The 25,360-nt window shown below is 37.3% G+C and overlaps 1 protein-coding gene across 1 annotated transcript in view; it reads left to right on the top strand.

Moving 5' to 3' along the window:
• FHOD3 (formin homology 2 domain containing 3) overlaps positions 1 to 25,360 on the top strand; it is a 285,174-nt gene that overhangs the window by 249,364 nt on the left and 10,450 nt on the right. The window contains exons 22-25 of the mRNA XM_032237770.1: positions 2,094 to 2,284; positions 4,755 to 4,947; positions 15,120 to 15,288; positions 18,353 to 18,514. Coding sequence (XP_032093661.1) covers positions 2,094 to 2,284; positions 4,755 to 4,947; positions 15,120 to 15,288; positions 18,353 to 18,514 — 715 coding nt within the window. The remainder of the gene's footprint in view (positions 1 to 2,093; positions 2,285 to 4,754; positions 4,948 to 15,119; positions 15,289 to 18,352; positions 18,515 to 25,360) is intronic.

The raw sequence follows: 25,360 nt of genomic DNA, 5'->3' as shown, positions 1-25,360 counted from the left end.
GTGAAAGTAGGCTACCTCACAATCTCTCATTCATCTGAAAAGATGCAATATAGATATTGCAGGGCTGTAGTAGCTATCACTCAACAACATATATGATATTTATTCTATAACAATTAACACTTTCAAAATAGTTTTCAATGATAAAATAATCTCATACCAGGTATATTGGAGTAATGATGAAGGGATAAATCACTTTTGGTAAGTCTTTCCATTCCAGATAGTATCTTAACTGGATATTGGACAAAGTATATGTGATTAAGGAAAATGGTGCAAAAAATGGAATAGAAGTTCCATCTATTGTGGCATATTGCTCTAATTAATTTCATTAATTAAATGCAACAGAGGAATAATGATTTGATGCCTTAGCAATTTTCTCATCTGATCATTTTATTTTAGAAAATCATCAAGTAAACACAACAACAAATAAGAAAAAAATAGAAGGTAGATCACTAACTGAATACCATTTTTATAGTCCACCACCACAGTGGAAGGAATTACTAGAATTTAGTAGTCTTACTCAACAGCTCCTAAATCTCAACCAATCTTTTCAATCTGTTGTTTTTATAATGTACTTGAGTTTACCGAAAAGGGGATTCAAATCTTGCTACATCTAATCCATAGCTTAAATTGTCTGCCATTGTTTAATTCTAGTTCATATGCCAAATATGAAGAGACATTTGAAGAGATTTTTAAAAACACTACTTTGTTTATTTCTTCTACAAAAGATAATAATTGAATTATAAAATATATTTATTTATAAGAATATGGTCCTAATTCACTTTGAACATGTATTCCATGAACTAGTATAACAAAAACATAATTGCAATGTATATACATCCACAATTGTCATTGCATCTGTGTTTAGCAATTACACAGAATATGTAGTGAAATTTCACTGGGCTTTCATATTTTAGCATTATAAGCCAAATTCTGGAATACTGCCATCTAAATAGCTTTTATGGTTAATGACCTTAGCAGTAAGCCTGACTAGGTGGCTCAGTGGCTAAGAGACTGAGCTTGTCGATCAGAAGGGTTGGCAGTTCAAATCCCTAGTACAAGTCTCCTGCGTGAGCAGGGGGTTGGACCAGATGACTTCCAAGGTCCCCTCCAATTCTGTTACTGTTTACTGTTTTTGTCTTATTTTATTGAGGAATTTTTTGGTTTCTTCCATGTTAAACTATAACAATAAAATTCATTGTCACAAACATTCAAAATTATAAATGTGTCATAACACAAACGCAGTTTATTTGGAATACAATGATCAGGTATGATAAAAAGAAGTTTAAAAAAAATTGCAGCTTACTTTGACTTACAACCATAATTGAGCCCAAAATTCTGCTTGCTAAGCAAGATAGTTGTTAAATGAATTTTATCCCATTTTGTGATCTTTCTTGACACAGCTGCTAAGTGAATCACTGCAGTTGTTAAATTACTAACATGTTACTAATTTAAGTGAATCTGGCTTCCCCATTGATTTTGCTACTCAGAAGGTCAAAAAGCTGATCATGTCATCCCAGGACACTTCAACCATCATAAATATATTCCAGTTACCAAGCATTCAAATTTTGATCATGTCATTATGGGAATGCTGCAACAATCTTATGTATGAAAAATGGTCATAAGTTACTTTTTTTCAGTGCCATTATAACTTCAAATGGCCACTAAGTGAATGGTTGTAATTTGATAATTGCCTGTATGAAATTTTAATTATTGCTATTCCATAAGTTCTCTGTTAGTTTGATTAAAGTACAAAACTATCTCCAATACATAATGTAGGACAAAACCAAGCACTTTTTTTTCAAAAAATCTCAAATTGTAATCTGGGCATCTGGGTCTTCTTTATCTGAACTAATTGCCAAAAAAACCTGGCAGATAACTATCTACATTTACATTAAGCAATATTTCTGTAATGTTCTGTTCCTAATGCAGAAATATTTTTAATTTTTGTGAACTATTTTCCACAACCAGATAGGAATAATGATTTTTGTGTCACAAAGTTTGGAAATCACAGTGAAAGATAAAGCATTTATGTATGCTGCAAAGATGAAGTACTATTATATATAACAGTTTTGTTTTCTTTTTATTCCTTTCAGGTTGACTTTGAACAGCTTCAGGATAACTTATGTCAAATGGAAAAAAGATGCAAAGCATCATGGGATCATTTGAAGGCCATTGCAAAGCATGAAATGAAATCAACATTAAAGCAAAAAATGTCAGAGTTTCTTAAAGACTGTGCAGAAAGAATAATAATTTTAAAGATTGTCCACAGAAGAATAATCAACAGGTAGAGCATTATAAAGCTCAGTGTGATTAAAATATAAATATGTGATATACATTGTCATACATTCTAATACAAATAAAACTATTTATAGTTTTATTTTATAACTATTCATTCTAGTTATAATAATTACTTTCAACCAGTTTATATATTTCTAATAGTAATACATATACAATCTGTCATTATTCAATTAACCCATCTTTTATCTTATTGTTGCTCTTATTTTATTATATAAAAGTGTATTCACTAATATTCCCCTTTTCTCTTATTTCTATCTCTCTTTCTAACTTTTAATCATATCATCCTTTGTTTTAAAAAAATTCTTTCTATCCTACCTGACTTCTAATCATGTTACCTACCTACAAAAAAAAAGAAGAGAAAGAGGAAAAGAGAAGCAAATCAAAACAACACCAAAAACAAAAAAATCATCTATCCCTCATCTCTTGCCCACTTCAATACTTTAATTGTTATGCTTTTTTTTCTTTTTGACACTATCTCCTATACTCCTCTCTAGGATCTTTTGCTCTTTCTACATCTACTTCTTAGCTGTTAGTCTGAATATTTTTCTGACTTCTACCCTCCTCCACTGCCTATTTTCCAGGATTTTTGCCCATGCTCCTATCTCCCTTTCATGTATCTCCAATTCTCTTTTCAACTCTCTAAATATATTTTTCCTCTGGTTTAATTCGTCAGTCACTGTTATTTTCTTTGTTGTCTCTTTGTCTTCTTTTATTCTCTGGTACTTCATCTCAGTCTTTTCCTCCATTTCTACTATCACTTCTTTCTTTTCCTGGATGTCTTGGTCTTTGCTCATCATCCCTTGTATAGCATTTTCCATTTTGCCACAATCTCCTTAAAATCTTTCTCCATAATATCCTTTGTGTTTTTGAAAAGTAACGCAATTTCCTTAAATGTTTCACCTGTTCTTCCTTATAAAACATGCTTTTTTTAAAAAATTCACTTTTGTTCAACTGTCCAAGAGTTATTTATTCAGTCCTTAGGTTGCCCTTCAAGAAGTACACTAATCACAGTTATTTATATCCCAAAGGTAAACAGTCAATTCCATTTGAATAGTCCCAGACCTTATTGGAAGTATTTCCCGGGTCTCTTTAATTAAGTATCTTGCTTAATTTAGTTTTTAAATCTCAAGTAGTCCTAGGGTAGTTGGGAACAATCCAATAAACATTTTCACTATCCTCATATGTATTTTCAGGCTTGTAGTTTTTCCTTTTGTCAGCAGGTGGCACTCTCAGCTTAAATTTCAGTATTACCCCTTGGCAATTGTCATTTTAGTTATAAATCAAGTATAAAAGCAGAATAGGTTTTATAGGTAAATAATTCCAGCATTTAAAATGCCTTCCCAGTACTGTGTATTGCCAATTTAAGAGTGCAATTTTCTATACATTTCAAAATTTTATTTTTTTCTCACCTACTTCGCTCCTGCACCAGTCTTAGTTGTTGTTCTTCAGTTGTCCCAGCTTCATGGCAGCCATTTTTAGGCTGTCTCTTATCTTTGCCATGGCTGAGAGGGAAAAAAGAACCCCAAGTCAGACAGGAGAGCCCTGTCTCTCCTTGACCTCTCAGGGCACCCCTCTTTGCTTCACCACCACTGCAGAGTGGCTTTGGCTCCTCTCGGAGCCCCCAACAGAGTGAAGACAATACAGGGAATGCGAACACCCATTTTCTGTGTCTGAAATCACGATGACGTCAACCAGAAGTCCCCATTTTCAGCTATCTTCCCATGCTTGAAGAGGCATCATGTGGAAGAAGGTGTGGAATTATTTTTCATAGAGCCCAAGAATAGGGCTGTGAACCAGCTAGTGGAAGCATTACAAAGAAATATCAAAATCAGAAGCAAGGAGGAATTTTCTAGCCAAAAAATGATTTGACATTGAAATATTCTGCCACTGGAGTTTTTCAGACAAATGCTGGATAGTCATTTTTCTGGGAGGAGGGCAAGAATTCCACTAAAGGAGCTTTCTACAATTAAATTCAATCTATTTCTCTGAATTAATTAGGGGGAAGACATTTGGGATCCAATTTTTATTTGGCTAGGAAAATGAAATTATGCTGACATAGTGGGGAAATAAAAATGAAAACTAACATCAAAATAAATTAAATATGAATTTGTTTGATTGTAAGGCCAAAGTCTCTTTCAAATCAAGCATGGCTCTTGATCCTTACATATTAATTGGCAACAATATAGCCGTAGTTCCCCATTGCCTTTTTCTAGAATATTTTTAACCCACAAGAGGAATCCTGAAAAAAAGTATAACTGTGGAGTAAGCAGAACAACCAAAAGGTGTAATATTCAAATAGTACTTGACTTTAGGTTGTTTGGTTGGTTGATTAATAGCTAGGAAAGCAGCTCTGATTTAGATCTTCTATTCCCAAAATGCCAAATTTTGGTTTTCTGCATGAAAAGAATGATTGTTACATTCCGGCATTCTGTTACTAACTTGTTATGGTTGTCTAGGTTCCACTCCTTCTTGTTATTTATGGGCTATCCTCTTTATGCAATCCGTGAAATCAACATCAATAAATTCTGCAAGATTATTAGTGAATTTGCACTGGAGTATCGTACCACCAGGGAACGGGTTTTGCAACAGAAACAGAAGCGAGCCAACCACAGAGAAAGGAACAAAACCAGAGGGAAAATGATCACAGATGTAAGTTGAAAATAAATCACGTGCAATTATATATGCAATTTATATTTATATATATATATATATATATATATATATATATATATATATATATATATATATATATATATATATATATATAAATCTGGGGGCTAGCAACTAACAAACTCATCCGCTATTATTCTGATATTTCCAAAATTAACTGTAGTTAATTATAACTAGTGTTTTGTCAATCAAACTGAAATTAGATTTAAAATTCTGATTTAAGATAAATCATTTTGTTGCTGGAAATTGTTGCTAACTTGACCTCTTAAAAAAAATAGCAGTAGTAAGGAGAATTTTAGGATCAGAATGTCAAAGAGATGTTAGAGTATAATGTCTAGCTTTTTGCACTTTTTCAAACAGAACAGCAATTAGAATTGACAAATCCATTCTCTCTCTTTTTTTCTATAGACTATTTTTTCATGTTACATTTGTTATGATAGTTATGATTTACAACTGTGATGGGCAGGCATCATTATAATTGTAAGTTGAGGGCTACCTGTATCCATGTTCACCTTCATCCTTGTCTCTTGTCCAGAAAAGCATACCTCTGTTTGCATAAACAAATTATTATTCACAAATTATCTTTGCCTACATGTAAGGCAGATGATAGATCTACATTCACTTATTATACTATATTGGAGAGCAACAATATGATTATGAATGTATTGTGGTGCAGAAAATGGCAGAAATTAAAATTACATTTCACGGATGTTGGTAAATGTATTTCAGACTAAGTACTTGCTAACATTTATACATTATACTCGACTTATGGCTACAATTTGGCCAGTATTTCTGTTGCTAAGCAAGGCATTAGTTAAGTGAATTGTGTTCAGACATTTTTCTAACCATCTAATCAGATTCTCTACCTTCTCAGAGCTGCATATATCTTTTTTTTTCAAGGTCTGACTCTCAAAGCACATTCACAGCATTGAGCCACCTAATTCAGAGCAAGCATGGTGGTTTGAAAACACTATGACAGAAAAAAGCAGAAACTGCAGACACAAAACATAAAAAGTGGAGCTATTTCCAAATGCTAATAAAGGTTTATAAAGGCCCATTGCATTTCAGGTTTTTTCCCCTTTTCAATAGCTCTATAACAACAGAAATAATGTGAAAAGGACGTTAGAATGATTTGTAACCTACATATAATAGTACTTCTGAACTTGGCTAATTTTCATTGTATATATTCAAATAATTCAAATAATAAGTCTAAAATAGAAAAGTTTCAAGTTATATTCAAGTAACACATCATTTACAAAATATATTCTTGTAAAACCTATACAGTGTTGTCCTAAAATTTACATGGGCCAAACTATTACAGTTGTCAAGACCAGAATTTGTAACCCAAGGTTAAGTGTTTACTTTAACACTTAAACTTAACATTTAAAACCACCAAACATATAAAAAACATTGAATTCCAAATCCGAACATTGTACTTCAGATTTGTGCTTTTGAACCATTTTATTATATATGTGTGAATATCACACTGCTTATACAAAAGAGCCCAAACTTGCATCATGACAGCATAGCGTTGCTTTTCTGATTTCTTCCTTAGATCCTCTGGCATAGACTTCTGGTAGGATATTTTTAAATGATGTTGATGGAATCAAAAGTGGAGATAAAAGCCCTGTTCTTTAAAAATATATCCTAACTTTTGAGTAATCAATGCATTGTTTTCAACATACTTATAGATCAGTTTTTTAAGATATGCAATAAAATCTTTCAAGATAACAATTTCCATATCCCTTAAAATAATCTATTGTTCTAAATCAATCTTTCATTTTTGAACCTTGATAATGAATTTGCTTTCCTCTCAATATAAGGCATTTTACTTGTTTAGCAAGATTTCTGAAAAGTAATCAGTAAATACAGTTTTAATAAATACCATCAACTAGTTTCTTCAGCAGTAATCGGGTGGGTTTCAACCAGTACGGCCATACCGGATGATGAAATTTAGCATGCGTTCCCGTACCCGTTGTTCCGGAGGTCCCGTACTGGAACAGTCCCTCTCCTGGCCTACCCCCCCAGCTCGCTCCCCCCATCCGCCCACTCAGTTGCCACTCGCACCATCTGTCAGCACCAGCACTGCTCGAGCCGTGGCCCACCTGTCTCCCCTTTGCACCTCTTGCAGCTGCCAGCTACTAAGGGAACTTGTGTAAGACAAGACAAGCAGGCTGGGGGGGGGGGTTGACCCTGCCCAGGAAAATGTAGAAGGTGCAGAATCAGCTCTGCCTGAAGGCGAGAAGGCTCGCAGTGCCCCGCTTGCCCACCAGCAGAAGCCTACCAGGAGGTTTTGGCTGGCGGGCACATGGAGGGAGCTCCAAGCCTTTTTGCCTTCAAGCAGAGCTGATTCCGCTCCTTTTACGTTGTCCTGGGCAGAATCACATGCCCGCCCGCTCACCTGTCTTGTCTTACACAAGTTGGTCTGGAGTGGGTGAGACCATCTTTGGGGAAGGGCCATTCCTTCTGCTCAGTTTACACACGGTTCCACGTCCACAGCTTATCTCTTCCTGGCCAAAAGGGCACCTTTTCAGTCTCAGTGGTGCTACTGGAAAAGAATGGCTGAAGTGGCTTCTCTCTCCTCCTCCTGCTAGCCGAAGGAAAAGCCTCAGCGAAATATTGATACAAAGTCAATTGCCTCACGGCGCAGCTGGTTATTACCCTGTCAAGTGTCTACAGCTGATTCAAGTGCCGATCGGAACAGAGATAGGCGCAGAAAATCAGTCTCAACACAGCAGGTCGGCTAATGTAGCAGCGGCTGGCTGGCTCCCCAACAGCTGTAATCTGCGTTAAAAGCCAAGCAATGACTTTCCGGTAGAACAGACTAGGTTCCGCATGAGCCAAACGGTACGTGTTGATTGCTCCCAGATGCCAGCCGCTCCTCATCTATCTATTTTGCTACACTTAGCAGAGAGCTAGATCATAACACCATATTGGTGATCCGGCCCCTCATGGCTATGTTACACAGTCCTCTGTACAGCCACCTCAATCCTTTCAATTTAGTAAGCCAATCAATTAATTTAAAATATCCAATACCTCGCTGGGGCTTTTCCTTTGGCTGGCAGGAGGAGGAGAGAGAAGCCGCTTTGGCCACTCACTTCCAGAAGCCCCGCCAGGACCAAAAAGGCGCCCTTTTGGCCAGGAAGAGATCAGGACAGATGTGGAACCACAGGGTCTTTTCAAGTACATAAGCTGAGAAGATGGAACGGCGCTTCCCCAAACCCGATCAGTGCTACTCCCACCTCCCCAGTGTCCGAGCTGCAGCAAGTGAAAACAAACCTCCTTTGCCAGCCTCCCAGCTTGCAAAACAGAAATTATCGCCAACTGGAAGGTAGGTGTGTGTGTGTGTGTGTGTGTGTGTGTGTGTGTGAGAGAGAGAGAGAGAGAGAGAGAGAGAGAGAGAAAGAGGAGGGGGGGAGAGAGCGAGAAAGAAAGTAAGAGAGAAAGAAAGCAAAGAAAGAAAGAGTGGGAGAGAGAGAGAAGAAAGAAAGAGAAAGGAAAAAAGGAAAGAAAAAGAAAGAGAACTTATGATCACAATTGAGCCCAAAATTTTGTTGCTAAGCAAGAGCATTTTTAAATGAGTTTCACCATATTTTACAAGTTGATCACTCCCACCCGGTCACATGACTCCCAAGCCACATCCACAAAATAGGCCACACCTATAGAATAGGTTCTAAAAAAAATTACAACCCATCACTGGCAGTAATGTATAGTTCATTTGAATCTGAAGGAGTAAATTCTTAAATGTGTAAATCTTCAGTTAAGAATGGTCTCATTCAGTCCAAACAGCTAAAAGGACTGCCATAATCTCTGATACTTGAAATCTGATTAATGTTGAAGAACTTTCAGATTATGTTTACATTTCTTTATGTCTAGCTTCTCACAAAAGAACTATACTTTCTGTATTCTCACTCATATACTGTATGTGTGCATAAATGTTCACCGTATAGAGGTGTGTGCATGCGTGCATGCGCACACACACACACGACTAAAGTTAAGACAAATGACAGTTTAAACTTTACTGAGTGGTGTGAAAAATCCACACATCATTGTAATTTTAATTTCTTAGTCAAATGGAGCACAATTTGCAGACAGAAAACTTCAGAGAGAATTAATCTGCCATATTGCAAAGAAATAAATGCTGGTATTTTTGGAATTAGGCTGCCTCAAAATCTTAACATTTCTAAAAAGTAGTAGTTATGTAATTTTCCCCCCAATATATTTTAATGTTTATTTGCAGGCAGACTGTTCTATAAAAATCAATAGGCTAAGTGCCAGTATATGCAGAAATGTTTGTCCAAGGGAACATTTCTAATATATAGTGGTAAAAACAAAAACTCCAGTTCTCTTTTCTAAAATGTTTAACTAATAGTATCTATAAAATTAATAAGTAATCTTGAATTATAATTGGTAAGAAATATGTACAAATGAACAGATACTAGTTCCAAAGCCAGATTTGCACTCAGTAAAATGCCTAGACTATTATCTAGACTGCATCAACAGAGGGACAGTATCAAAATCACAGAATAGTACCTCTTTATAAAACACTGGTAAGACCACACTTGAAATACAACATAATTTAAAGTTGGATCTTATTGTCAATTTTAATTCCCTTATAGAAAGGAATTGTGGTGCAGTAGTGCTATGACTGTTCAAACGTGTAATTCTTGTTTAGACTCTGCTGGCTGAAAACTTGTTCTGCAGGAAAAAAAATATTACTTGTTGCTATTCATTGTCACAGCTTTTTAAATTTTCCTTTTCCAGATCAACATTAGTGAAATTGAATTACTTTTAAGGCTACAGTAACAGGCTAACATGAATATATATCATTTGCTGCTTTCCTCTGAGCAAGGCATATATTGAATATTTATTCTCTGGTTATAAAAGCAGTACATATTTTACTATTTAAATAAATTAATATAATTTTGTAACACTTTTTTAAATCTTTCAACTAAAGTGAATGTAAACAATTTATAAACATTATTAAAGGGGGGGGGGAGTCTGTAGTGCTTCGCAGTTTCATCCTCTCCTTTGATTTTCAACGAAATACAGACTTCTTTCCATAAATCAGGCATAGAATTTACTTTAAAAATAGAATTTTTCTAATTTTCAGGTGTTTTCAGGTGTTTCAACTATGGCTCCCATGTGTATAGCCTGTCCTTGGTCAGTGCCAGACTTTTTATCTTTTTCTTTAAGGCCCATTTTTTGTGGTAGTGGATCTTTATCTTTAGGGAAATAATGCAGTTTGGATCCATATCTTTCTAGAACGCCTTGTGCTTTGGTATTGAATTTAATTTAAAATGTTGGTTTCTAAAGATAAAGATAATGCCTTCCACTTTATTCCAATGAAAGAGAATGTCATTTTGCTTTAAAAGATCTATCAGGAAGGAGTATTCTTTATCCCAAAGGTGCATTTCATGACCTGGATGACTCTACAGACTGAGTATTCTTTATATTTCCTTAGTGTTGTAATTTGGATTTCTATAAATATTTGCACTTCCTTCCCAAGGATCATAAATATCTCTTGGTAATATTTATGCATCTAGTTCTTTAGTAGATTTTCTTACAAATGGAATCATGATGTCTCTTGCCAACTGTCTTCTAGTTACATATGTTGAATTTATTTTGTTAATTATATTGTTAGTTTCCTTGGAGAAGTCTAATTTAAGAGATATAATTGTAACAGCAATTTCTAAATGGTTAAATCTGGTAATTTATATTCTATATTTAATGCTTTTATATATTCTGGTTTTTTATTATTCTTTTTCAATTTATAATTAGGCAGTTTATAAATCTAGTAAATAATACAAATAACAAAAACACTCAGAAAGGACAAGAAGTAATGGAGAGAAGTTAATCAAAAAGAAATCCAACCTAAAATTAAGAAGAAACTTCCTGACAGAACAATTAACCAGTGGAACACCTGGCCTGCAAAAATTGTTGGTGCTCCATCACTGGAGGTTGTCAAGAAAAGACTGGACAGCTATTTGGAATAATATAGGGCCTCCTGCTTGAATAGGAGATTGGACTGGAAGACCTCCAAGGTCCCTTCAAACTAAGCTATTCTATTATTCTCAGATGACTGTTGAAGTTTATGGAAACCCAAAATACTTTATAAATGCGACAACATTAATGTTTAATTAAAATCCTGAGTTTAGACTGGTAAATTCCTATTTTACGTTCACTTTCAATCAAAAACAATTTCTTGGTGATTTCAAGATAATTGTTTTACTCACAATTTAATTTACAGATTTGTTAAGAAATGCTTTGTTTGCAACTTTGAATTTCCAGAAAAAAGGTTTGACAGAATGCAGTGTGTTCCAGAAAAACTCAGAATGGCTGTTGGCCTCAATAATAATGAAGGATGAAGGAAAGTAAATAACAAGTAGAATGGAAGGGGAAAAAATTATTGACCTTCAATTGACCTCCAGTATATTCTGTAGATACCTTTTTGGATATGTGGAATATGGTGGAGAATGTGATGATAAATTGCAGACAAGGTTCCAGTATAATTTATTACTGAAACAACATCCCCACAATATAAAGTTGGGTGGGTGGGGGGTATTGTTCTGTGACATCATGAAAAATGCACATTCGTACTTGATTTTTATACTACATATTTTATTCTATAATACAGAAGCAGCATCGTAGTTACTTTTGATGCTGATATGTTGACATTATACCTTACCTAATGCTGCTTCCTATCCTTCTCCGTTCTATTCCTTGTTCCACTGGTAGACAGATGAAGAAGATGACATTGAGGTATGGTTCTGAGAAAGAGCATGTTCTATTCAAAACTGATTGCTGTGAGAACTACTGATAACAAAGGCAGTTCCATGGGAATGCTTCATTATCATGCTTTGTGGCTGAAATTCTTATATCTGCAGTTCTGTATTTTCATAACTAGGAATAAGTTCTTTTAAATTTGATGAGATTTATTTCTGAGTAGGAATTCATAGGATTGTACTAATAGACTACAATGTGCCTAATGCTTGATACAAGTAGTGCTTAACTTACAAACCATTCATTTAGTGATTATTCAAGTTACAATGGCACTGAAATTTTTTTTTCACACATGTCCATTCCAACATTCCCATATTCACATCATCAAAATTTGGGCACTTGGCAACTGCTTTTTACTGTATATAATAGATAAAAATCTATTTATGACAGTTGCACTGACCCAGGATCAAGTCATCACCATTTTAACGTTCCCAGCTGGCTTCCAATAAGCAAAGTCAATAGGGAAAGCCAGATTCACTTAACAACCGCATGATTAACTAACAAACTGCAGTGATTAGCTTAACATCTATGGCACAAAGGTCATAAAATGGAACAAAATCATTTAACAACACTCTGAATGTAATTGGTTATCTGAAAAAGCATGGCAAGTCTAAGCATTATAGATTTATGCCCAGTTGCCACAAAGATTTCTAATCCTGAATTTCACATTGCGATATAGAAATTGTGGCCATCAAATACTGGGTAGGCAGTCTGCATTTGGCCACTGCAATCTGTTCTGGTGACATGTTTGTTAAGAAACTAGATGGATCGCATGAATGAAAACTGCTGTGAAACTCACTGGTTGCCACCACATCATTTGGATAAAATTTTTATGTGTAGCAATGCCAGGGATATTCTTATTATTGGGTGCTGAAATTTGAGTGTAAGTGCATACTTAATCAGAATATGATTTATTACTATTTGTTCCCATTGTATTTGCAAACATTCAGTAACTAAGTTGCTAAACAAAGTCTGGTTATATTATTGGAAGAGGTTGTTATGGCAATTCCAGAAGGTAAACTGAAATAGAAAAACTGGTAATATCAAATACAGTTATCTTTTCCCTTCTTCATATCATGTTTGTCAAGAGACATGTGGCTAAAAGGGAAACACTCTGTAAAGAATGCAACAAAATAAGCAATTTTATACAATTGAAACACAAACACCAGAAAAAAGAAATGGAGTGCCAAAATTTATTTTACTGGAGATTTTTAACATTGTGAGGGAATTGATCAGGTTGTACATCTTATCTTTGCATTATTTTGTGTTCCATCTTTGCTTTCTTTCACTCAGCTTCTGGGCGATATAAGTAATTCTAAAAGGTCTCTGCATCATGTGGAAATATATCATTTAATCATTTCCACTTGAGTAAGAACAGAAATGCCTTGTGATGACTGCTTTGGTAGCTCTGAATGAGTCATTTTTCTGGCCTTGTATTCTGCCGATTTAGGGTCTGAAAACTAAGGCAGACTTTTACAAAGGTAGCATTTTTTTCTTAGATATGTTTCAGATTAGCAATTATTTCCATATCTTATAGGAATTTTTAATGTTTTAAATCTGCAATCAATATTGCAAATAACCTCTAAATAATGTTCACCATTACACTTTGCTTGAATCACTTTAAGTCGTTGTCCACCAAGAGTCCAAGATCCCTCTTGCATTTACTGCCAAGTTCCACCTAATCTGTAGCTGTATGTATGTTTAGTTTTTGTTGCCCAAGTGTAGAACCTAACTTTTCTCTGCCCTGAATTTCATTTTGTTAGATAGGTTCCAGTGTTCCATCTGGATCTTAAACCTATCTGTTGGATATTCCTGCCAACTTGGTGTTGTCTGAAAATTTGATTAGTTTGCCTTCTATTCTCTCATATAAATCATTTAAGAAGATATTGAAGAGTACTGGGACTAAGAAGGAACCTTGGGGTACCCTACTGTTTACTTCCCTTTATGTAGTTGTAGTTCGATTAAGAACTACACATTGAGTGTAATTTGCCAGCCAGGTACAAATCCATTTAGTGGTAATGCTATCTATTCCACATTTTTTCCACTTACCAAGAAGAGGGTCTATTTTGTCAAATGCCTTACTGAAATCCATGTATATCATGTCTACAGCATTTCATTGATCCATGTATTTAGTCACTTTTTCAAAGAATGAAATAAGTTTTGTTAGGTTTTTGACAAACCATTGACTTCTAGTTATAACTTTGCTTGCTTCTAAGCAGGTCTGTTGCTTTTTGGGGGAGTGGGGCAGGATCTCCCCAGGTATTAATGTCAGGCTGATTGGTCTGTAGTTTCCTGAATTAGGGTTTTTCCTCCCTTTTTTTGAAGATGGGAACCACATCAGCTCTTTTCCAGTTTTCTGGTGCTCAGGATCTTTGAAAGATATGGTTCAATGGTTCTGAGATCACGTTTCCCAGCTCCTTCAGAACTCTGGGGTATAATCCATCAGATCCTGTGATTTAAACACAATCAGAATAGAGCTGAAAAAAATCTTTGTCTTTTGATCCAACCCCCTGCTCAAGCAGGAGATCCTATACCATTTTAGACAGGTAGATGTCTAGTTTGTAGAGATTCTCAGTCATCCAGGTCATGGTTGTCCCAAAGGTGTTTTTTTCAGGAGATTTTCTTGCTGTTTCTTTTCAAGACTTTTTCTTTCTCATCCAAAGTTTCAGCTCTGACTGGATAGTGGAGAATGGAAGAATTTATATTCCAGACAGCTGGTAATTTGTATCCTTTTGGATGGAGGGTCATTGAAGCACTTGGAGATTTATCTGTGCATTCTGGGTCACTGACTAGTGCTCCCATAGAGTCATAGGCATTTGAGTCCCTCATGACTGACCCTGGGTATGCTTCCTATATCCCCTACTTTATATCTGAATTTTCCTTCCTTTCCGTCACTTCCTACCTCGTTGTTTCCAAAAAAAAATCAACTTATAGGCTCCGAATGAAAAATTAGATTAAAGATTTAGGATTTAACAACAGTCATAACTCAACCTTTGAAATTTAATTTCGTTACTGGCTTTACCTGTTAACGTTTTTACACTAAATAGATGTTAAATCAATTTAGTTAGGCAAATAGAACTGTACAAGTTCATAAATTATAACTTATTTTTAAGGGGGGAAATTATTATTATTGGGGGGATAATATACACATGTGCATTTTATGCACCTTTTGTCTTGTTTAGTTTTTGCTTTGTTATTGTTTCCCTTTTTTTGTTGAAGTTTGTATTTGAAGAAATACAATTTTAAAAATATATTTCTAGAAATTCAGCATGAATAAAAACTACCAAGGATTGAGTTCTTTTTTAAATTGATCTAGAACTGAAGAATTAAATCTTAAAATGATTCGGTTTTTTCCCCTTTTTTCACAGTCTGGAAAATTCTCTAGTAGCTCCCCGACACCTCACAATCAATTGCAAGGGCTCCAGGATACCGAAGACGCTGTAGAACATGAGAACATGAAAGCTGTTCTCAAGATATCATCTCCAACTGGAGAGAACATTGCATTAGGAATCCGCACTCGATCTAGGGCCAATCAAGGTGAACAGTTTGGATTTATGTGAGGAGTTGTGATTCACTCTGTTTTTATTATTATACTTTGACACACAATCAGAGGCTTAGGCTGGATTTGGCAGTCCTCTCGACCTGTCAATTTCTTCCCAAGGACCTGAGATAGGCAGATGTGGCTGTTTGATGGTGTTACAGATATCGTCACAGGATATAAGCTATTCTGAGTAAAAGCTGCCTTTTTGCAGTTCACTGATGATAGTTTTGTCAACATCTATTGTGTTCAAATGATGTTCCAATTGTTTTGGGATTGCAACCAAAATGCCTATCTTAATATTAGTACAATCTTTGCTTTCTTTTCTCATAGTCATTCTATTTCTATTTGCAGGTCATTTTTTTCCAGTTCTTTCTATTCTTTTCTATGTCTCCAGGCACTGCCACATCCATTAAGCCGACTCTTATCAACAATTGTTTAATCTGGCATGTTATGTGGCAGGTACCTATTGGCTTGAATTCTGAAATTCAAAGGACTTTAGTGTTTTCATTTTTATTGCTATCTGTATTTTGTAGCCTCGACAGTTCTTGCTTGCAGACAAACGATATTGCTTGCAATTTTCCAATGCATCATTTTGCTAGTTTACCATGCCATTGTTTGTAGAGTCAGTGTGATCTTCCTGCAGCAGCTAATCAGGTGCTCCACTGTTTCTTCAGGTTTTTTTTGCAGCTTTCTTGCTGTCTGCTGCTGTTGTTAGCTACTTTGCCTGCTATTTTTTAATTTACTAGCCATGTAATCTTGTCTTTCTACGCCTCCTTTCTATTTATCATTTATTCTTTCTTATAGGCTAGTTTGGTCTCTCCAGTACTCAGTAGGCCTTCCTGATATACTAGCCTCAGTGCATTTTGTTCAATATACTTCGGATAGTCTTTCAATATACTTTTTATTTCTTTCTATTTGAAACATTCCATGCTATCTATTTTCCTTGATAAATAGAGTCTGTCAACGTGACTGCATGGATGAAGGGCATGATTCATTGTCATTATTTTTCTTTATATGCAGAACATTTACCAAGCTTGAGTCCACTCCATTATTCTAGTTGTATACCAATGATCAAAATTACCTAGGTATTAATTGCCTTGACAGTATTGCTTCCACTGAGTTTGGACTTTAAGGTCTTTGCTCTCTTGATGCATTTGTTTGTAAGCTTTTTCTTGACTTCAGTATTCTTGATGTTGTCCGCTTGAAGGATGCCCAGTTATTTGTAGTATTGTCTTCACCCAGACTTTTAATGGGTGAAGGTGGGGATCCAAAGGGCATCTTGATTCCTTCAATTTTCACTATTTTTCCCCATTTGATGGTAAACATTGCACATTTGTCGAGGTAAAAATCTATTGCACTATTTTGGATATATATACAGACAGTTGGGCAGAGATTTTATTGTGTTTTTCCATAAAGCTTCAGATCATTCGTAAAATAGCTGGGATATCCTGGCAGGTTTTTAATATTTGATAACAATAGCTTTAGATATTTATTGATTCTTCTTCTCCTTCTTCTTCTGCCATATCCATCATCGGACATTGGCAATCCATTTTTTTTAAATGGTTATTTAATTATTCAGTATTAGATGAGGAATAAGTGCAACAACAAACAATAGTGGTGATACTGAATCAACTTGAAAGATTCATCTCTTGATATTAATCTCTCCCAACCTATTACAGTTGACCAGCATTTATGCCTTGCGTTGTGCATCAATTTATGCACAAAGATTCTGATGTTTCTACTGACTCCTATTATTTCTAGACACCTGATTAACCATCATTTGGCAAGAAGTCAAATGCTTTCTATAATCAATCCATGCTACATTGAGTTGGTCTTCCTTCTATTCCAGTTTTCCAGAGTGATCTTGTCAATTAGAAGTTGATCTTTCATTTCTCTGCTGTTTGGGCAGTTTTCTTTCTGTTCAGATTTTCAATTAGATGCTTCCATTCCAGTTAGCAGTTTGAAAGTTGTTGGTAGGCAAGTTATTGGCCTTTGGTTGCCTTATGATCCCCACCTTTGCTAGATCCTTCATTATCAAGTATTTGGTTGCTTGGGCTTTTGTGTGATATAAAAATTGATGTTTGATAACTATGGCTTGCTTAAATCAATATTAATCTCTTCCAAAACATTGATCACAACCATGTCTTCCGTGCTGCCATTGATTTCTACACAAAGTTTCTGATGTTTCTACTGATTCCTATTATTTCTAAGCACTTGATTGTCCAATCATAGGGCAGGTACATTGTTGTTACACTAAAGTTGGTCCACCTTCTCCTGCAATTTTACAAAATAATCTTGTCAGTTAAGGAGTGTGTGTGTGTGTAAAAGAGTTCATAGGTTTACCCAGAAAAGTCAAAAAAATCATGGCACAAAATAATTAAAAACTCTGATAATGAGAGATTTTCAATACTATACAATACTACAAATACTATTCAAAAGATGGCTTATAAACAAAATTTACCTAGAATATTTTATATGGGGCAGTTGAAACACAAAGTATATTGGTATGAATAAAGCTCTGTGGGGATCACTATTGTTTCTACTTTAAACTGAATTAGAGGCCTAGGTGTGTACGAACACTCAGATGGTTATAAAGTATGACAAAATAATCCAAACTTTAATTTCCCCATGTATGAAATTGATGAAAATTCTGTTGTCAAGATATCTGATAGTAAAAGCATTTAAACTTATATACCACCCCATATTCTTTATAGCACCCCCTGAGCAGTTTACAATGTAAGCATTATTTACATATTGCCCCCAACAATCTGGGTCTTCATTTTACCAGCCTTGGAAGGATGGAAAACTAGTAAACAGTGGAGTTCTGTTAGGATAAAATTCTAGGCTGTGAGTAGAGTTTGCCTGCAGTTTAACCACTGCACCACCAATTACCATTTGATAGTGTGATTTCTGACAAACCTGGAAGTAATTATCTTTCTCACTGATTTGTAATCCCTTAAAAGGCACGGAATATGACTTATGGCCCCCACAGAATGACTGACTAATATACTCAGCCATGTTGAATATAATTTCATTAACTATTTTGGCTTTACTTTCCAGGCTATGCAGGTTCATGGAACCCTAGCAATGATGATTTGACTAATGCTACAGACAATGCAGCAGATGAGATAATGGATCGTATTGTCAAGTCTGCCACACAAGTACCAAGTCAGCGTGTAGTACCCAAAGAAAGAAAGCGATCAAGAGCAAACAGGAAGTCAAGTAAGCTAAACTAGTATTCGTTATCTATAAACAAAACAAAATAACAGACATTTGGATTCTTCTTCCATCTACAAAATATGCACGTATATAATTTGGTGAATAAAAGAAGACTTGCCTCCTATGTCAGAACAATATCTCCTGGACTTAGTGTTTCTCCTTTCTTCTTTAGTCGGTGCCAGAGAAGAGAAACTTTTGTTTGTTAGCTTTATATCTCCTCTAAAAGCCAAGGTGGCTTATGTAAGGAGCTCTTTTTATATTTTTTTCCTATAGCAACTCTCAGAGGGAGGTTGGGTTAAGGATGAGTGTCTGTTTCAAAATTTCAATGAAAAAGGATAAACTTTCAGTATAAGTTCGACTTCTTAACTTCTTAAGTTGCATCTCTTGGACAAAGAAATGCATCAACAAAGCAAATCACTTGTTTCCTACAATTCATCTCCACTTTGGGTTTGTGCCCAGCATTTCCAAATGTGGGGTTTCCTTGAAGTTCCATGTTTCTGTCTGCAAGTAGCCAGCTCCCTTTGTTCCTGGGCTTGAGGTGAAGCATGTCTTGCCTAGGCCTTCACATCTCTTCTCTCTCAGGAAAGTCTCCAGCTGACATCTTACTTTTCATCTTCATCTGAGAACAGGAACAGTCCAACAACTCAGCATACTCATACTCTTCATGTCTCTCTCTAGCCACCAACTTCCTGCAGTCTTTCCAAAAGCACTTCTGTCTTTATGCCTCGTAGCAGCACAATCTCAATGTGGCAACATCTCCCCATTGTCTTTTGTATCTCTTTTTCCTCTACTTTTATGGATCAAACTGGCAGCATATCTCCCAGTAAGTTTGTTCCCCAGGGCTTTAGTATCTAACAACTATACCCAGAAGTTGACCAGTGGGAATGCTCCCTACTTATGCCTTACAGCAATCCTGGCTAGCAGCTTGGACAGCTGATCAGCCTTCATAACAACACAGCTGCATGGCAAGACCACACCTAAGTTTCTTCTTCCTTTTTCTCTCTCATTGTGCTGACTCACACAAGCACAATAGCAGCCAGCCTGGCCACAAAAACCATATAGCACATCAGTTTTTACTCATTTGGATTACTACTGCTCAGTTGTTACAGATTGATAAAATAGATATTTATTTATTTTTATTAATTTGTATGCTGCCCATCTCACTACTGAATTTTTTCAGGTTTTTTTTTAATCCATGGTAACTATCTACACCAACTATTTTGGGATGTGTAATGTCCATTATTCAGAGAGACATGGGTGGATTATCCTTATTATTTTGAAAGAAGTTCTGGTAATCTCTCTTTAAGCAATAATCTGGCAGACCTCACCTCAGTAAACTCATGGATAGCAATTCTAAAAGCACTACATTGTACGCTAGTTGTGACCTGTCAGACTACAAATCTGTATGGTGTATGCCAGAATGTCAAACTCAAGATGTGCTTAAATCTGGCCCACGGGGCCGGCCTGGAAATATCAAAGGACTGGCCTGCAGTGCCTCTACCAGTGAAAACTGACTGTGAGGGGGCCATGTGTGGTTCCCCGCAGCCTGTTTTTTTGCCTCCAAGGCCTTCTGCAGCACTCTGCCTGCTGAAAACAGGCCATGCAGAGGCCCGTTTTCAACCAGCAGAATGCTACAGGAGGACTGGATTGGACTGGATTACAATTATGTGGCCTCAAGTAAGTGCCTGATCTGGATAGAAAGCAAACAACATCCTATGTTTATATACAGTTTAATGCCACATTTTACATACTGTAGGTCCATTTAATCTACAATCAACAATCTATAATTGACAGCCATTTCTATTTATTACCCTGAAAATTTACCTCAGCTGTTAGATCTGATATTATCATGTTATTTATGCTATTGTATTTTTATTATTAGTTCATTAGCTTCCATGACAACCATGGACTTGACCCAAGTAGTTCAGGGTCCAACTCATAGAGCAGGACACACACTCGACCTTGTATTTCTCTCAGGGCAGTGGAGATGTGATCTTGAATTAAGGGGAATAGAGACCTCGCCCTTGTCATGGTCAGATCACTCCCTGCTGAGGCTTGACTTTAGGATGCTACTCCCCCATTGCAGGGAGGTGGAGCCGATTAAGTGGTTCCGCCCCAGGCACCTGATGGACCCGGAAGGATTTCAGAAAGAGCTTGGAGAGATACCTGACTCCCTTGTCCACAATCCGACAGAGTCCTTGGTCGCGGCCTGGAATGTTGCGGCGGCTGAGGCACTGGATCGGATTGCGCCTTTGCGGCCTCTCCGCAGCAGTGAATCCAGGAGGGCACCTTGGTTCACCGAGGAACTCCGGGAGATGAAGCGCCAAAAGAGACGCCTAGAGCGACGCTGGAGGGCTAGTAACTCCGAATCTGACTGAGCACTGTTAAGAGCCTTTATCAGGACTTATTTAGTGGCGATATGGGCAGCAAAATGTACACATTTTTCCTCTCTTATTGTGTCCGTGGAAACTCGCCCAGCTGCCCTGTTTAGGGTGACCCGCTCCCTCCTGAAAGGTGAGGAGGCGGGGGAACCCTTGCAGGGAAGAGCTGAGGAGTTCGTTCAGTTTCTGTCGGATAAAATCATGCAAATTCAGGCAGACCTGAACTCTACTTGGGCAGTACCAGCTGAGATGCCGAGGGAGAGTCTAAATCAGATTTGCTGGGATGAGTTCGAGTTTGTCACCCCTGAGGAAGTGGACAAGGCCATGGGAGCGATGAGTGCCTCCATCTGTTTACTGGACCCGTGCCCCCCTGCAGGGAGGTAATACGAGGCTGGCTCCAGATGATTACGAACGCATCTTTGCAGGAGAGGTCTTTCCCGCAACCATTAAAGGAAGAGGTGCTAAGACCCCTCCTCAAGAAGCCTTCTCTGGACCCAGCTATTCTTAAGAACTATCGTCCTGTCTCCAACCTTCCTTTTTTAGGGAAGGTTGTTGAGAACATGGTGGCGCTTCAACTCCGACAGACCTTGAATGAAGCAGATTATCTAGACTCCTTTCAGTCTGATTTCAGGCCTCGGTACAGCACAGAAACCTCTTTGGTTGCACTGACCGATGATCTCTGGCGGGCCAGGGATAGAGGACATTCCTCTATCCTGGTGCTTCTTTTTTTTTTTTTTTTAATAAATGTTTTTTTAATTTTAATTGAAACAAGTACAGCATCTTTCTTTACACCTGTAGAAAATGTATCAATCGATTACAGATAAACTTTGGTACATCTCCTCCACGGTCAACAAACATAACTCATATTACCTCAAGCATTATTATATATCCATTTTCATTTGACTGCAATTATTATTTAAAGATATTAATAAAAGTAATAATCTTGAACAATACCTGCCCACACCAGTGGGAAAAGAAAAAATCAAAAAGAAAAGGCAAAAAATAAAAAAATTTAAAAAAAGACAAAAACGACAAAGGACAAGGCAGGAAAAAAAACAAAACACAGGTATCTATTATAAAAAAAAGAAGTATATCAACTGGTTACAACATGCTTTGGTGCTTCTCTTCCATTAACTCATATTAATTCAAATATCTTAACTCAAATGTTTACCATATTAACATCATTATACCTCCAGTTTTAATTACCTATAGTTATTTAAACATCCTTCATCCTTAGCTATGCCAAAGAATTAATCCATAACACATGCTGACATTTCATTTACTTACTTGTAAAAACCTCTATTAACATCAAATCCTCATATCCTATTTTAGCTGAACATCCATAATATTTAATTATATCATATATCATAACATTTTCCCAGTATTGATTAACATTTAATTGTATGTATTTTATTTAGTTTTTATAATAGTGATAATTATTGTAATTAATACTCTTTATGTATAATCCAAAAATGTTGGGGGAAGAAGGCGGGGCTTAGCAGTGAGAAGACGGAGTTTCAGGCTATTCCTGAAATTCCTCTATTCCGAAGGATTTTTGGACGGGTTTTTTGGACTCTAGCTGTCCCGGAGACGACAGTGAAAGGTGAGGGGAGACCCAGGACCTCAGAGACGTTCGCAAAGTCTCTGGGGGGGGGGGTATTAACCCCTCTTGCCAAGTCCTTTCTGGATTAGCTGCGTGCTAACTGAAACTGCAGGTTGCCCCTAAGAATGGCAGAAGTGATGTCATCTGGTAAGCTGATTTTATTATTCAAGAGAGACTGTCCGCACTAAAAGCTTAAGCTAATTGAAACCAAAGAATAGAAGAATCTAGCGGCGAATTGGTCTTTTTTTAATGGATTTATGGCTGGTGGCTACTTTATTTCTTAAACGCTTCAAGGAACTCTTCGGCATCCCTCCCCACTGAGTCTTTCTAAGTGGATCGTAAAGTCAACTTTCTACTAATTAGCCCTTCACGATCTGACATTTTTATTACTTGGCTGTGTTTACGATCAGATAAGATTGCACAGTTTCCAGCGTGTTTTTACTTGCAATTTCTAACTACGACACATCATGGCGTCTGAAAATACTTCTAAGGTCTCACTCCAGATTCTTTTTTCCGCATGTCGAGAGCTTTTTGACTCTTTTCAGAGATTGGAAAGAAAATTGGATCATCTGATTTTAAAATATGAAGGAAAAACTGAGATCGTTGAATGTTTGAATGTTCCTGAAATACAAATGGAAAATGTGAGAAATGGCGTCTGGTCTATCTCAGAGGAAGAAAGGAGGGGGGGAGCTATAAAGAAGATTCATTTAAAGAGACAGAGTGCAGGAGAAATGAAAACTCCACCCTTGAGAATTAAAGTCAATTTGAAAAGTTTTACAAGCCCGGGACAACATTATTATTTCATCACTGACATTCAGAGCCAAAAGGTGCGAAGATATCTTTGTTTGGACTTGCTTATAAAAACATTTGGTAAATTTATCCAATGAATGGCAATTGGTTTGAGAAAAATTTGCTATTGGAGGGACACAGGCTGACAGATGGAAGAATACAACTTAAAATTAGCTAAATCTGATTACTTTAATTTGTAATAGATATAGCTGAATAATAATTGATATTGATGGTAATGTATATAATGTGGAATTGGCTGATAGATTGAAGAATACAATTGAAAACTAGCTAAACCTAATTGCTCTTTTTGTAACAGATATAGCTGAATAATAATTGATATTGATAGTAATGTATATAATGTGGAGTTGATATGATAAATATCCTGGTGCTTCTTGACCGCTCAGCGGCCTTCGATACCATCGACCATGGTATCCTTCTGCGACAGCTGGAGGAGGTGGGAGTGAGAGGCACCATTTTACGGTGGTTCTCTTACCTCTCTGACAGGTCGCAGTCGGTGTTGGTCGGGGGGGGCATAGGTCGACCCCTAGACCCCTTAAATGGGGTGTGCCACAGGGTTCGGTTTTGTCCCCCCTCCTATTTAACATCTACATGAAGCCGCTGGGCGAGATCATTCGACAGCACGGGGTTAAGTACCATCAGTATGCAGATGATACACAATTGTATCTCTCTGCCCCGTGCCAGGTCAGTGTAGCAGCGGAGTGATGTGCCGATGCCTGGAAGCTGTCAGGATCTGGATGGGGGTAAACAAACTCGTACTCAATCCCGACAAGACTGAGTGGCTGTGGATGTTGCCCCCGAAGGACAGCCTAGACAGTCCATCCTTGATCCTGGGGGATGAAAACTTACACCCCTCAGAGAGGGCCCGCAATTTGGGGGTCCTCCTGGATTCACAGCTGACACTGGAACACCATTTGTCGGCTGTGACCAGGGGGGCCTTTGCCCAGGTTCACCTGGTGCATCAATTGCGGTCCTACTTGGATCGGGAGGCACTTCAAACGGTCACTCATGCCCTAGTCACCTCAAAGCTGGATTACTGCAACGCGCTCTACATGGGGCTACCTTTGAAAAGTATTCAGAGACTGCAACTAGTCTAGAATGCAGCCGCGCGAGCGATACTGGGTGTACCTAGGTACACCCACGTTACACCTATCCTCCGCGAGTTGCACTGGCTACCTATTGGTCTCCGGACGCAATTCAAGGTGTTGGTTATTACCTTTAAAGCCCTACATGGCTTAGGGCCAGCGTACCTGCGAGACCACCTACTGTCACATACCTCCCAGCGCTCGGTGAGATCCCACAGGGTGGGTCTCCTTCAGATGCCGTCGGCTGGTGGCTCCCCGGAGGAGAGCCTTCTCTGTGGCTGCTCCGACTCTTTGGAATGAGCTACCCCCAGAGATCCGGATCTTACCCACTCTCATGGCCTTCAGAAAAGCTATTAAAACCTGGCTATTCCGGCAGGCCTGGGGCTGTTGACCTCACTGTTGAGGTCCAGCCCCGATCAGAACAAATATATGTGTGGTGATTTTAAATCTGTCTTTTTTATTATTTTTTTTCATTATTTCTTTTTTGTAAGCCGCCCGGAGTCCCTCGGGATTGGGCGGCCTATAAATCTTATAAATAAATAAATAAACAAACAAACAAACAAACAAACAAACAATAGTTTTTCTGCCTGAAAAAGCAATTTACTATTAAACAATGGGGTATAAATTTAGATGTAAAAAGTTTAGTTGAATATGAAGAATAAGTAATAAATGTTTGCCAGTAATATCTGGTAGAGGAGCCTGTGTCAAATGCCCACCATGGTCATGCCCATCCCGGCCATGCTCATCATGGCCATGCCCACCACCCCTGGCCACAAATACACACCCAGGGTCAAATACAACCCTGACGTGGCCCCCAAAGAAATTGAGTTTGACACCCCTGGTCTAAGCTATTGTTTCATATTTATTTGGGGCGGGGGATTAATGAGTTACAAAATCAGGTCTGCTATTAAGCTTTGCTCTTCTTATCTTTGGATTTTTTTAATAAACACCGCAACATGTCTACATTCCCCTC

The sequence above is a fragment of the Thamnophis elegans genome, chromosome Z, assembly GCF_009769535.1.
Source record: "Thamnophis elegans isolate rThaEle1 chromosome Z, rThaEle1.pri, whole genome shotgun sequence".
NCBI lineage: Eukaryota > Metazoa > Chordata > Lepidosauria > Squamata > Colubridae > Thamnophis > Thamnophis elegans.
This window is presented reverse-complemented; position numbering and strand designations above follow the sequence as displayed.